The sequence below is a fragment of the Convolutriloba macropyga genome, chromosome 1, assembly GCF_964194025.1.
Source record: "Convolutriloba macropyga chromosome 1, txConMacr16.3, whole genome shotgun sequence".
Taxonomy (NCBI): domain Eukaryota; kingdom Metazoa; phylum Xenacoelomorpha; order Acoela; family Convolutidae; genus Convolutriloba; species Convolutriloba macropyga.
The window spans coordinates 43343266-43357392 of NC_134468.1; the positions used below are offsets into that span (position 1 = coordinate 43343266).

At 35.9% G+C, this 14127-nt stretch overlaps 1 protein-coding gene across 5 annotated transcripts in view; it reads left to right on the forward strand.

The window, feature by feature from the left end:
• Positions 1-12362: 12362 nt before the first annotated feature.
• Positions 12363-14127, forward strand: part of LOC142339324 (uncharacterized) — a 152801-nt gene continuing 151036 nt past the window's right edge. For all 5 annotated transcript variants that reach the window (XM_075389292.1, XM_075389301.1, XM_075389310.1 and 2 more), the window contains exons 1-2: positions 12363-12457; positions 12878-12999. In XM_075389292.1, the coding sequence (XP_075245407.1) occupies positions 12396-12457; positions 12878-12999 (184 nt within the window). In that variant the 5' untranslated portion in view covers positions 12363-12395. The remainder of the gene's footprint in view (positions 12458-12877; positions 13000-14127) is intronic.

Here is a 14127-nt window from a genome sequence, read left to right on the forward strand (position 1 = left end):
TGTGTTGTAAAAAGACTCTATGAAGGGGTCTCTCTTTTAAGTTTACTTTAACAGTAAAACTAACTACAATTTTTCTTGCCATGAATTTTACTTCTTTTCTTTTCATATTAATCAATCTCCTTAGATCTGGTGACATTGAAACAAATCCAGGACCCACGAATGAAAAGGACTGCTCAGAGATTGAGACCTCCTATGAAAATGTTGAAGCAGCAGTGAGGAAGACGGAACATAATGAAACTGTTTTCATTATGGGAGATTTCAATGCAAAAGTGGGGAAAATGAAGTCACCGGGCACTGGTTTTCATGGTCTTCGCAACAGGAACGAGAGTGGTGACAGATCAATTGAAAGGTGACAATCCAACAACATGTGCTAATGCAATACACTGTTCAAGAAATCAGACAACACACAATGGACCTGAAGCCCAGATGGGTACTCCAGAAATCACATCGATTTCATAATGACGTACAATATGTTTAGAAACGCTGAGTGACGCAATTTTTTATTTGCTCTTCTGTTAAACATTAATGTTCAATAACTTAATTGTTCTTTTTGCTTCCGTAACACAATATCGTTTCTCTATTTGCATCACTTGGAAAAAATGATTGACAAACAAACCTGCATGAGCCTCTCAAAGGAGGAGGCGTTCAAAATTTTTGATAAATTACAAAAAAAGTTAGAGAAAAAAGATATGTTTATGAAAGATGTTATTACCAAATATGCTCAAAAGATACTGGATGGTGGATCAAAAGTGCACGATAACTCGGCCAGGACTCTGGAGACTGGAATCCAATCACGACCAGGAATCACGGTAGAAATTAGCACGCAAATGGACGACTTTGAGAAAGTAAGATCCTTCCGAAAAAACCGTTTCGTGAGGAGACCCGAAATTTAGTTTTGGGGTGTAGCATAATCGCTAAATTGGAATTTGATAAAACGATGATTCCAATTGATTGTGCTGTACATCCATACAGGGGATCCACCGCAAATGAAAAATTAAAGGTTTTAACTGAATATGAAGAAAGAAAAATTTAAACGCTAATACTACAAGACGGCACGAACAATGTTCTTAAACATCATCAAAAAAGTGCGCAAGGCCACTTTGCGGATCATGCCAAACTCGTTAAAAAATGTATCGAAAAGTTTCAACCGGAAGTATTTGTTGTATGCGCAGTTCGTCCTCTAAAAAAACTTACCGCAAACATGGACAAAAACAATTGCATTGACGAGTTTAATGAGCTAATAACTGGCACATACAGTAAACAAATTGTGTTTAAAATCTTGAATGTGAACAAAAACATTAAAGACGAAGGAACTAGTATCGATCAAACAGACGACAACAGCGTTTGATACAGCTATGTATTCTTTGATAATGTTCACCCTAACCATCGATTTGGAGTCCCGTTGCTAAAAATTTGGATGCTATCACATTTGTTACTTAGCTCAAACGGTCGAGTAGACAACAACGTTCCATCTATCAATAAAGTGCAAGCACATTTACAGGGCCGTCCAAATGACGTTAAATATGCAAAAGCAAACAAAATCAATTACCACAGGCAACACAGATATAATCCGTTATATGGCTCGAATGTTTGGCAACACCAACATAATCCAAATTATGCTGCTAATGCGTCATATGCTCAATAGTGTAACAAAACTGCCCTTAACTACAACTATTGCGACACTACGGAATTGAAAAAATTGTTTACGGAAGCGTAGTAATAACAATTATATCTGGCCCAAAAAAAGTTTTGTCCTCTTTCTTCTATTGACCTCAAGCTTTCACGCGTCAATAGAGAAAGTGAAAGAGAATTGAAATAAATTGTGTTGTAAAAAGACTCTATGAAGGGGTCTCTCTTTTAAGTTTACTTTAACAGTAAAACTAACTACAATTTTTCTTGCCATGAATTTTACTTCTTTTCTTTTCATATTAATCAATCTCCTTAGATCTGGTGACATTGAAACAAATCCAGGACCCACGAATGAAAAGGACTGCTCAGAGATTGAGACCTCCTATGAAAATGTTGAAGCAGCAGTGAGGAAGACGGAACATAATGAAACTGTTTTCATTATGGGAGATTTCAATGCAAAAGTGGGGAAAATGAAGTCACCGGGCACTGGTTTTCATGGTCTTCGCAACAGGAACGAGAGTGGTGACAGATCAATTGAATGGTGACAATCCAACAACATGTGCTAATGCAATACACTGTTCAAGAAATCAGACAACACACATTGGACCTGAAGCCCAGATGGGTACTCCAGAAATCACATCGATTTCATAATGACGTACAATATGTTTAGAAACGCTGAGTGACGCAATTTTTTATTTGCTCTTCTGTTAAAGATTAATGTTCAATAACTTAATTGTTCTTTTTGCTTCCGTAACACAATATCGTTTCTCTATTTGCATCACTTGGAAAAAGTGATTGACAAACAAACCTGCATGAGCCTCTCAAAGGAGGAGGCGTTCAAAATTTTTGATAAATTACAAAAAAAGTTAGAGAAAAAAGATATGTTTATGAAAGATGTTATTACCAAATATGCTCAAAAGATACTGGATGGTGGATCAAAAGTGCACGATAACTCGGCCAGGACTCTGGAGACTGGAATCCAATCACGACCAGGAATCACGGTAGAAATTAGCACGCAAATGGACGACTTTGAGAAAGTAAGATCCTTCCGAAAAAACCGTTTCGTGAGGAGACCCGAAATTTAGTTTTGGGCTGTAGCATAATCGCTAAATTGGAATTTGATAAAACGATGATTCCAATTGATTGTGCTGTACATCCATACAGGGGATCCACCGCAAATGAAAAATTAAAGGTTTTAACTGAATATGAAGAAAGAAAAATTTAAACGCTAATACTACAAGACGGCACGAACAATGTTCTTAAACATCATCAAAAAAAGTGCGCAAGGCCACTTTGCGGATCATGCCAAACTCGTTAAAAAATGTATCGAAAAGTTTCAACCGGAAGTATTTGTTGTATGCGCAGTTCGTCCTCTAAAAAAAAACTTACCGCAAACATGGACAAAAACAATTGCATTGACGAGTTTAATGAGCTAATAACTAGCACATACAGTAAACAAATTGTATTTAAAATCTTGAATGTGAACAAAAACATTAAAGAGGAAGGAACTAGTATTGATCAAACAGACGACAACAGCGTTTGATACAGCTATGTATTCTTTGATAATGTTCACCCTAACCATCGATTTGGAGTCCCGTTGCTAAAAATTTGGATGTTATCACATTTGTTACTTAGCTCAAACAGTCGAGTAGACAACATTGTTCCATCTATCAATAAAGTGCAAGCACATTTACAGGGCCGTCCAAATGACGTTAAATATGCAAAAGCAAACAAAATCAATTACCACAGGCAACACAGATATAATGCGTTATATGGCTCGAATGTTTGGCAACACCAACATAATCCAAATTATGCTGCTAATGCGTCATATGCTCAATAGTGTAACAAAACTGCCCTTAACTACAACTATTGCGACACTACGGAATTGAAAAAATTGTTTACGGAAGCGTATTAATAACAATTATATCTGGCCCAAAAAAAGTTTTGTCCTCTTTCTTCTATTGACCTCAAGCTTTCACGCGTCAATAGAGAAAGTGAAAGAGAATTGAAATAAATTGTGTTGTAAAAAGACTCTATGAAGGGGTCTCTCTTTTAAGTTTACTTTAACAGTAAAACTAACTACAATTTTTCTTGCCATGAATTTTACTTCTTTTCTTTTCATATTAATCAATCTCCTTAGATCTGGTGACATTGAAACAAATCCAGGACCCACGAATGAAAAGGACTGCTCAGAGATTGAGACCTCCTATGAAAATGTTGAAGCAGCAGTGAGGAAGACGGAACATAATGAAACTGTTTTCATTATGGGAGATTTCAATGCAAAAGTGGGGAAAATGAAGTCACCGGGCACTGGTTTTCATGGTCTTCGCAACAGGAACGAGAGTGGTGACAGATCAATTGAATGGTGACAATCCAACAACATGTGCTAATGCAATACACTGTTCAAGAATTCAGACAACACACAATGGACCTGAAGCCCAGATGGGTACTCCAGAAATCACATCGATTTCATAATGACGTACAATATGTTTAGAAACGCTGAGTGACGCAATTTTTTATTTGCTCTTCTGTTAAAGATTAATGTTCAATAACTTAATTGTTCTTTTTGCTTCCGTAACACAATATCGTTTCTCTATTTGCATCACTTGGAAAAAGTGATTGACAAACAAACCTGCATGAGCCTCTCAAAGGAGGAGGCGTTCAAAATTTTTGATAAATTACAAAAAAAGTTAGAGAAAAAAGATATGTTTATGAAAGATGTTATAACCAAATATGCTCAAAAGATACTGGATGGTGGATCAAAAGTGCACGATAACTCGGCCAGGACTCTGGAGACTGGAATCCAATCACGACCAGGAATCACGGTAGAAATTAGCACGCAAATGGACGACTTTGAGAAAGTAAGATCCTTCCGAAAAAACCGCTTCGTGAGGAGACCCGAAATTTAGTTTTGGGCTGTAGCATAATCGCTAAATTGGAATTTGATAAAACGATGATTCCAATTGATTGTGCTGTACATCCATACAGGGGATCCACCGCAAATGAAAAATTAAAGGTTTTAACTGAATATGAAGAAAGAAAAATTTAAACGCTAATACTACAAGACGGCACGAACAATGTTCTTAAACATCATCAAAAAAGTGCGCAAGGCCACTTTGCGGATCATGCCAAACTTGTTAAAAAATGTATCGAAAAGTTTCAAACGGAAGTATTTGTTGTATGCGCAGTTCGTCCTCTAAAAAAAACTTACCGCAAACATGGACAAAAACAATTGCATTGATGAGTTTAATGAGCTAATAACTAGCACATACAGTAAACAAATTGTATTTAAAATCTTGAATGTGAACAAAAACATTTAAGAGGAAGGAACTAGTATCGATCAAACAGACGACAACAGCGTTTGATACAGCTACGTATTCTTTGATAATGTTCACCCTAACCATCGATTTGGAGTCCCGTTGCTAAAAATTTTTGGATGCTATCACATTTGTTACTTAGCTCAAACGGTCGAGTAGACAACATTGTTCCATCTATCAATAAAGTGCAAGCACATTTACAGGGCCGTCCAAATGACGTTAAATATGCAAAAGCAAACAAAATCAATTACCACAGGCAACACAGATATAATCCGTTATATGGCTCGAATGTTTGGCAACACCAACATAATCCAAATTATGCTGCTAATGCGTCATATGCTCAATAGTGTAACAAAACTGCCCTTAACTACAACTATTGCGACACTACGGAATTGAAAAAATTGTTTACGGAAGCGTAGTAATAACAATTATATCTGGCCCAAAAAAAGTTTTGTCCTCTTTCTTCTATTGACCTCAAGCTTTCACGCGTCAATAGAGAAAGTGAAAGAGAATTGAAATAAATTGTGTTGTAAAAAGACTCTATGAAGGGGTCTCTCTTTTAAGTTTACTTTAACAGTAAAACTAACTACAATTTTTCTTGCCATGAATTTTACTTCTTTTCTTTTCATATTAATCAATCTCCTTAGATCTGGTGACATTGAAACAAATCCAGGACCCACGAATGAAAAGGACTGCTCAGAGATTGAGACCTCCTATGAAAATGTTGAAGCAGCAGTGAGGAAGACGGAACATAATGAAACTGTTTTCATTATGGGAGATTTCAATGCAAAAGTGGGGAAAATGAAGTCACCGGGCACTGGTTTTCATGGTCTTCGCAACAGGAACGAGAGTGGTGACAGATCAATTGAATGGTGACAATCCAACAACATGTGCTAATGCAATACACTGTTCAAGAAATCAGACAACACACAATGGACCTGAAGCCCAGATGGGTACTCCAGAAATCACATCGATTTCATAATGACGTACAATATGTTTAGAAACGCTGAGTGACGCAATTTTTTATTTGCTCTTCTGTTAAACATTAATGTTCAATAACTTAATTGTTCTTTTTGCTTCCGTAACACAATATCGTTTCTCTATTTGCATCACTTGGAAAAAATGATTGACAAACAAACCTGCATGAGCCTCTCAAAGGAGGAGGCGTTCAAAATTTTTGATAAATTACAAAAAAAGTTAGAGAAAAAAGATATGTTTATGAAAGATGTTATAACCAAATATGCTCAAAAGATACTGGATGGTGGATCAAAAGTGCACGATAACTCGGCCAGGACTCTGGAGACTGGAATCCAATCACGACCAGGAATCACGGTAGAAATTAGCACGCAAATGGACGACTTTGAGAAAGTAAGATCCTTCCGAAAAAACCGCTTCGTGAGGAGACCCGAAATTTAGTTTTGGGCTGTAGCATAATCGCTAAATTGGAATTTGATAAAACGATGATTCCAATTGATTGTGCTGTACATCCATACAGGGGATCCACCGCAAATGAAAAATTAAAGGTTTTAACTGAATATGAAGAAAGAAAAATTTAAACGCTAATACTACAAGACGGCACGAACAATGTTCTTAAACATCATCAAAAAAGTGCGCAAGGCCACTTTGCGGATCATGCCAAACTTGTTAAAAAATGTATCGAAAAGTTTCAAACGGAAGTATTTGTTGTATGCGCAGTTCGTCCTCTAAAAAAAACTTACCGCAAACATGGACAAAAACAATTGCATTGATGAGTTTAATGAGCTAATAACTAGCACATACAGTAAACAAATTGTATTTAAAATCTTGAATGTGAACAAAAACATTTAAGAGGAAGGAACTAGTATCGATCAAACAGACGACAACAGCGTTTGATACAGCTACGTATTCTTTGATAATGTTCACCCTAACCATCGATTTGGAGTCCCGTTGCTAAAAATTTTTGGATGCTATCACATTTGTTACTTAGCTCAAACGGTCGAGTAGACAACATTGTTCCATCTATCAATAAAGTGCAAGCACATTTACAGGGCCGTCCAAATGACGTTAAATATGCAAAAGCAAACAAAATCAATTACCACAGGCAACACAGATATAATCCGTTATATGGCTCGAATGTTTGGCAACACCAACATAATCCAAATTATGCTGCTAATGCGTCATATGCTCAATAGTGTAACAAAACTGCCCTTAACTACAACTATTGCGACACTACGGAATTGAAAAAATTGTTTACGGAAGCGTAGTAATAACAATTATATCTGGCCCAAAAAAAGTTTTGTCCTCTTTCTTCTATTGACCTCAAGCTTTCACGCGTCAATAGAGAAAGTGAAAGAGAATTGAAATAAATTGTGTTGTAAAAAGACTCTATGAAGGGGTTTCTCTTTTAAGTTTACTTTAACAGTAAAACTAACTACAATTTTTCTTGCCATGAATTTTACTTCTTTTCTTTTCATATTAATCAATCTCCTTAGATCTGGTGACATTGAAACAAATCCAGGACCAATTTTCTCTCAAACTCAGACCCAAAGAATACTTCAAAAAGCGCAGAAAACTGAAACTTTTGTGCTTAAATTGCCAGAGCATCTCTAAAACTTTTCACTTGAAACAGTTGATAACAACATATACGAACTGTTTTGTTTTGCTTCACGGAGACCTGGTTAACGAAATTTGAGGAGGAAAATTTCTGCAAACCATTCATAGACGATTATGTATGCTTTCGCAACCACAGGTCAACATCGATGTCTGACAATAAGAATTGGGGGGAGGAGTTATGGAACTAGTTCCAAAACGTCTGTCGCCAAAAATAAGGCATGACCTGAACAAATTTAGCCCAGAGTTTGAGTCGATCTGGATAAATCTCACCATCGCAAATAAAAACAAGTTTTACTAAACATTTCATTCTGCCCGAATAAAAACAATCTAGATTGTTTTCAAATGAAATAGCTTTAAACCTTGACTATGCTACCACTGAAAATGAGCAGATAATTGTGACAAGCGATTTCAAAATTGGTTTTTTAAAAAAAGGGAAAACGAGAAAAACTGTGTACATTAACTACACCCTACGGACTACAGGTTCAGGATAACAAAGAACCAACAAGAATCTTCAACGACTCAAAAACTCAAACATTAATTGATTATCTCATATCTGAACCAAGCTTATTTTAAAAAGTTTTCACTGTTGATACTAACCTGAAAAGTGATCATTTTGGTGTTGTAGGAATTTTTAACTGCTATGCAAAAACAAAACAACCTCGATAAATTAAATACATTGTTGACAAGATCAACTATAAAAATTAAAGCTACCAAATATCTGTAAGGGATTTAATTGGTCACTTTTATATAACAACAATTTGAACCCATCTCAAATGGTTAAAGTTTTTGATTATCTGCTAGCGCAAGTACTAAATCTGCATGCGCCTCTCAAAAAATGTTTCATACGAAACAATAAAAATCGTTTTCAAATGGCTGATAAATGGCTAACTAAAAAAACTAAGTCTCCTAATATTTTTAAACGACGAAAACTGCAAATGTTTTTTAACTAAAGCAACATGTGGTGAAATTGGAAACAAATGATTTCAACAGGTTTTACGAAGATCTCATTGAGGCTGCGGTAACGGACAGGCAAAAATGGCAACTGATAAATGAAATACGGAATCAGAGAAAAACGCAAACGGACATTAAATGTTTGAGAAACGTTTTCGGTGACTACATAAACGAGAATAAGAAAATGGCAAGCCTTCTTATTTTTCGATTTTCCCATCTTGGCCAATACAAAGGACCAAAAAGTTTCCAGGGGCCTTAGAGAGAAAAACAACGCTTCAAAACGTACATTCAGTTTCCGTTTTGTCACAGAAAAGGAATGTCACGACGCCTTACGTCATATCAAGGTAAGCTAACAACACGGCCCTTCATCAATACCAGCATGGGCACTTAAAGATGCATTGTCGGAATTTGTTCCACATCTGTCATTCATAATAAATCAATACATCAAAGGACTAAGTTTTCCTAAATCTTTAAAAAAGTCACTAATACCACTTCAAAAAAGGAGACACAGAGGATCCAGACAACTATAGACAAATTTAACTCACACCATGTATATCAAAAAATTTTGAAACTCTTCTCAGAGACCAAATTGTAGATTACTTATGGAGTGAAAAGCTCATCTCCAAAACGCAATATGGATTTGGAAAAAAAATTTTCAACCACAGATGCAATCACGCACTGTACTGAGTTTTTACGCTCAGAAACTGATAAAAGAAATGTATATGCTGCCCTACTGGATTTATCTAAGGCTTTTGACTCCATAAACCACATAATCCTTGATGAAAAATTAGATATGATAGGTTTTAATACATCGTCTAGGCTGCTAATCAAAAATTTTCTGTCTCATAGCGCGCAGCAAGTAAAAATACAAACCATTCTATGTGATTCAGTTGAACTCACAAGAGGAGTTCCTCAAGGAACTGTCCTTGGTCCACTGCTGTTCAATTTATACATAAATGACATGCATAAATACCTTGACAACGAAACAGAACTTATTCAATATGCAGATGACACAATCGTTCTCACATCTAATACCGCAACCGAAGATGGCAAAAAAAATATAGAAATGGAAACACAAAAATTAATTACTTTTTTCCAATCAAATGAGTTAGTTCTCAATGCCTCTAAAACATTTCATAGTCTTTAGCAAAACAAAACGAACTACCAACACACATATGGTTGTTGACAAAGTCATTGATGAAAAAGAGGCAATCAGATACTTAGGCGTCCACATTGATAGATTATAACTTTCCAGAAGAAACAAACATTCTAAAAAATGGCAGCCGGTATTAAGACTATTTATACAATAAAAAGAACAATTCCAGACATTATGAAAAAACTAATTCTCAACGCATTAGTTTGAGTCACATACATTATTAAGCAACTATCATTCAGTCTATCAAGCAAAATCTTATTCTAACACTAGAAAGACAACTAAATGGAGCAGTTAAAGCTACCTTCTTGAGAAAATAGTTCGATTCATCTAAAGATCTGAAACTAAAACATAAAATGCTACCTATGCATTATTTTTTGAAATTAAAGTGAATAAATTACATCTGGAAGATTGAAACCAATCAACTGCCAGCATTTGATGAAAGCAGGGGCTGTGAACTTAAAACCTGGAAAATCAACAAAAATGAAAGAACTGGACTCGCGTACTGGGGCTATAAATTCAAAAGCTAAAAACTAGAAAATTCTTTCGTTAGAAAAAATTTCTTGGACTGGAGTTCTTTACCTTGTATCTTAAAAAAATTCAAAAAACAAATCTTCAATCATTTTTTGAGCAATTTAAAAGAGACCCTGCAATTATCGGATTGTTTGTCTTGGAAACATGTCAGGATTGTTTGTCTTAGGTTTAAAAACTAAATTTTCTTGGGTTCCAATTAGAACCAAATTTGTTCAAATTTTTTCAGTAATGACATCGCTATTATTTTTGATACTTTGCACTGCCATTTTATTTTGCGCAATCTACTTATTTGTTTTTGCACAGCAATAATTGATTGATTTCAGTGTTCTTTTTCTAGATTCATATTCTGAACCACGTGACTGCGGAAGTGATCACAACCCTGTTATTGTGAAGTAGTACCAGCTGATGTCACCCAAAACAGTATGAAGGGAATTATCGACTGGGCAGGGTGTGATTATCGACTGGGCATCGAAGAGTTCAGGGAGAACGTCTGGGGAAATATTCGCTTTGAGTTTGAAGATGTAGCTAGAACTATGAAGTTGGCGGCGGAAAATGAGCCGAAATTGAAACCCAGAGAGCACGAGCCCTGGATGGCGAACGAGATTCTCGGAAATGGAAGTAAGAAGGCAAATGAGATTGAAAGACCAAGATGTCATCCCCCTCAATCGTAAAATCAGAAAGATGTGTAATGCAGCAAAGGAAGAATATCTTAACACAGAATGCTCAGAAATTCAATATGAATATCTCTAGATTCCAGGAAGCACATCAGAAGATCAGCAAAATATCAGGCAGAAGAACAGCCAAACCAGATAAGTGCCAGGCGCCACTCAGTGGCTACGAAATATTGGAACATAGATGTTATCCATGCTCTGGAAAAATGAAAAGAAATAAAGCCTCAGGAAATAATGACCAGATGAAATTAGCATTGAGTTTTTGGAACTATTGCGAGACCGAGGCATGAGTCGTTTCACGTAACTGCCCAATATAGTGTATGAGCGCGGTCAGAATACCTCAGCAGTGGAAATGCTCCACCTTCATCCCTCTGCCAAAAACAAACAATGCACTCGAATGTGAAAACTACAGAACCATAAGTTTAATAAATCACATCCTCAAACATCTACTTAAAATCATCATGAACCGAATGAAAAGGGTTATCCACTCTCAATTTGCCGATATTCAGTAAGGTTTCATGCACGAGGCATTATTATGAAGTTTTTGTCCTGAAGGCGAATATAGAGAGGGCGCTCCAAGTTCAAAATGACGTCTACCTGTGTTTCATTGAATATCAGAAGGCCAGGCCTTTGACCGTGTGAAGAACAACATCGAAAATATGCCGGGCATTTCCTTCGGTGGAACAGTCATCAACAGCCTCAGGTATGCAGATGACACCGTGTTGATAGCTCAAACGGAAAGCGTCTCCAAGCAATTGTGGATACAGTAAACTTGCAGAGTGAAAAGTACCACATGTCACTGAACGCTAAAAAGAAACAAGTAATTGTTGTTTCTAAGAAGAATGAAAATGACTCAACAGAACTGGAAATAACTGTCAATGAAAAAAGAATTTTATTAGTACGAGGTTTCAAGTATTTGGGAACAACGATCTGCTGCGATGGAAAAGACGACAGAGACGTGAAACTAAAGTTCGCTACCGCTAAAATTTATTTCAATGAAATGAGATTCTTTTTTGTAACAAGAACATAAGGATGAAAACTGGAAGTCCTGATTAAAGAGATTAGATTGCGAGAACTTAATTTTTTTGTCATGTCACGAAGAAGGGGGAGTTGGAGCACTTAGCTATAGCAGGAAAGATACGCGAGAAGAAGGCTAGAGGAAGTGGCAGAGTGAATTAACTCAAACAGTTACCCAATAACGCCATTGATCTGATCAGAAAAACAGATAACAGAAAAGGATGGAAATTGTATTCGCGTGTTTCTGTCCTTCACTCAATTTTTTATTGATCAGGAAAATATTTTTGACGCTCTGGAGTATTATTGAACATATTTCGTTCTTCAAAAACAAACATATGGGGCCTCATTGTTGATTTAAGCTTTTATTTGTTTTTTCTTCGCTGTTAGATTATCTTTCCTATTTTTTCGTTTAGATGGGCATTCCAGTTAGTTTTTATTTAGCAACCTTCTTCACCAATCTGCATGATTGTTCTGATTGATCATCCTTCGAATTCGACGTCATGCTAATTAACCTTTCCTTTTTTAGATGTGATGACAGACAAGGGAAAATGTCATCACCCATCATTTGTAAGAATGCAACTTCTTCCCATTAGGTAATGTGGCATCTCTTTAACTAAATACATAGTTATAGTAACGAAATAGATTACTATAGTTATAGTATGGCATAATCATTTTCTGACTGACCAATTTAAATGCTTACAATATGATAAGGGAATCCAAGCTACTGTTTTTTTTGTGTAAACTTGAGACGGACAAACATTATAAGATAGTTCGTAGCAGTATGAGTTTGAATGAATACAACTGTTACGCTTTTTGTATTTGCTTATTTTAGAAATATAGCAACGCAAAGGAAAGATTGTGCTTGAAATGCTTTGTTATTTTATAATAATGTTACTGCTCGGAATTTACGGAGACCTTTAATGCCGTTGAAAAAACAATAATTGAAAGAAAAATTCTATGAAAATTCTCAATCTGAATTTCGCTCTTTTAAGTGAAAATAAATTGTGCTGCAGAAATATGTGGATCGTGAGCATCGTGGTATGCATGCTGTGGGCTAGTGTTCCTCATGTGAGAGGTAGCAATGATGAAGAGTGGTTACAGGAAACGGGACAGTGCGGTGATGCCGAATGCGCAAGTAAGTTGAGCTTGTGCGGATGGTACGAACACGAGGTTGCGGTTTTTGAGTCGAAAAATTGAAGTATAGATTTTTTCAAAATTATTGATTCCAAGCAGCTGATACTTCAGTGTTTAGTTAGGATAAGGAACATTGCTTTATGGAATTGAGTTTCAGTGTTGATATCGCTGAATCTGATGGGTTATTGAACCATTAGATGCAATGTATGAATGCAATAGGCTTTTCTAAACATCGTTTCAACCTAATTGTGAACAAGGAGGCTCGGTAATGTGCGTTTGCACATAATTTTCTGACACCGCTCGTCCATAGTTGTGACTTTTCTACCAAATGAGGAAAAGATGGAAAAATTTAAAAATTTCCAATATTATTCAAAAATAATTGGTTTGTGAGTTTAAAAACTCGTTTCAAACTGAAAGCAGGGAATCATTTAAATAATGCAGCAATAGGGGGATGATGAGATCTGTCTTTAATGAGACCACGAGACAAACAGTGACCACGAGACAAACAGTGAAGGCAAACAGTGACTAATTTATCAACAAATAAGAGCAAAGCCAAAGTAACGTCAGATGAAAGCTAAGCTAAACAAATTAATTTCACTGAAAAAGATATGAAACTTGTCTTTGATGATCATAGGTAACGAGTTTTAAAAAGAACAAAAAGTCGCGAATCGCGAATTCAAAATTCCATCGACTTTTTGAGACGAAATAATTTTGAAAAATTCTGAAAATACTATCAGCTTTCAACAGTATTAGAGAGGTGAAATTGAATTGCTTTTGGAAGACTATAGTACCTGTCTTTGTTGAGATTAGGTCATATGATTACAAAATAACATCAAATTCAGACAGACCTAGAAATTTAACAAAATTTTAAGAAAATATTTGAAGCCATTAAAACAAGCTATTAACTAAGCTATTAGCTAAAAATGTTGAATAAGTTTGCTTGACCTCATTTGAACATCAATGGGCCCTCTTTTTAAAGGGGCTATGTGAAAAATACACGAAAAAGAGTACAGTCCAACTATTGACCAACTGCATGAAGAACAATTTTTATGAAGCACAGTGTCAAAGCTATAAAACCATTAATTGAAAAAAAATTGGTGTAGAAATTATATTTTGCTCCATCAGAAAG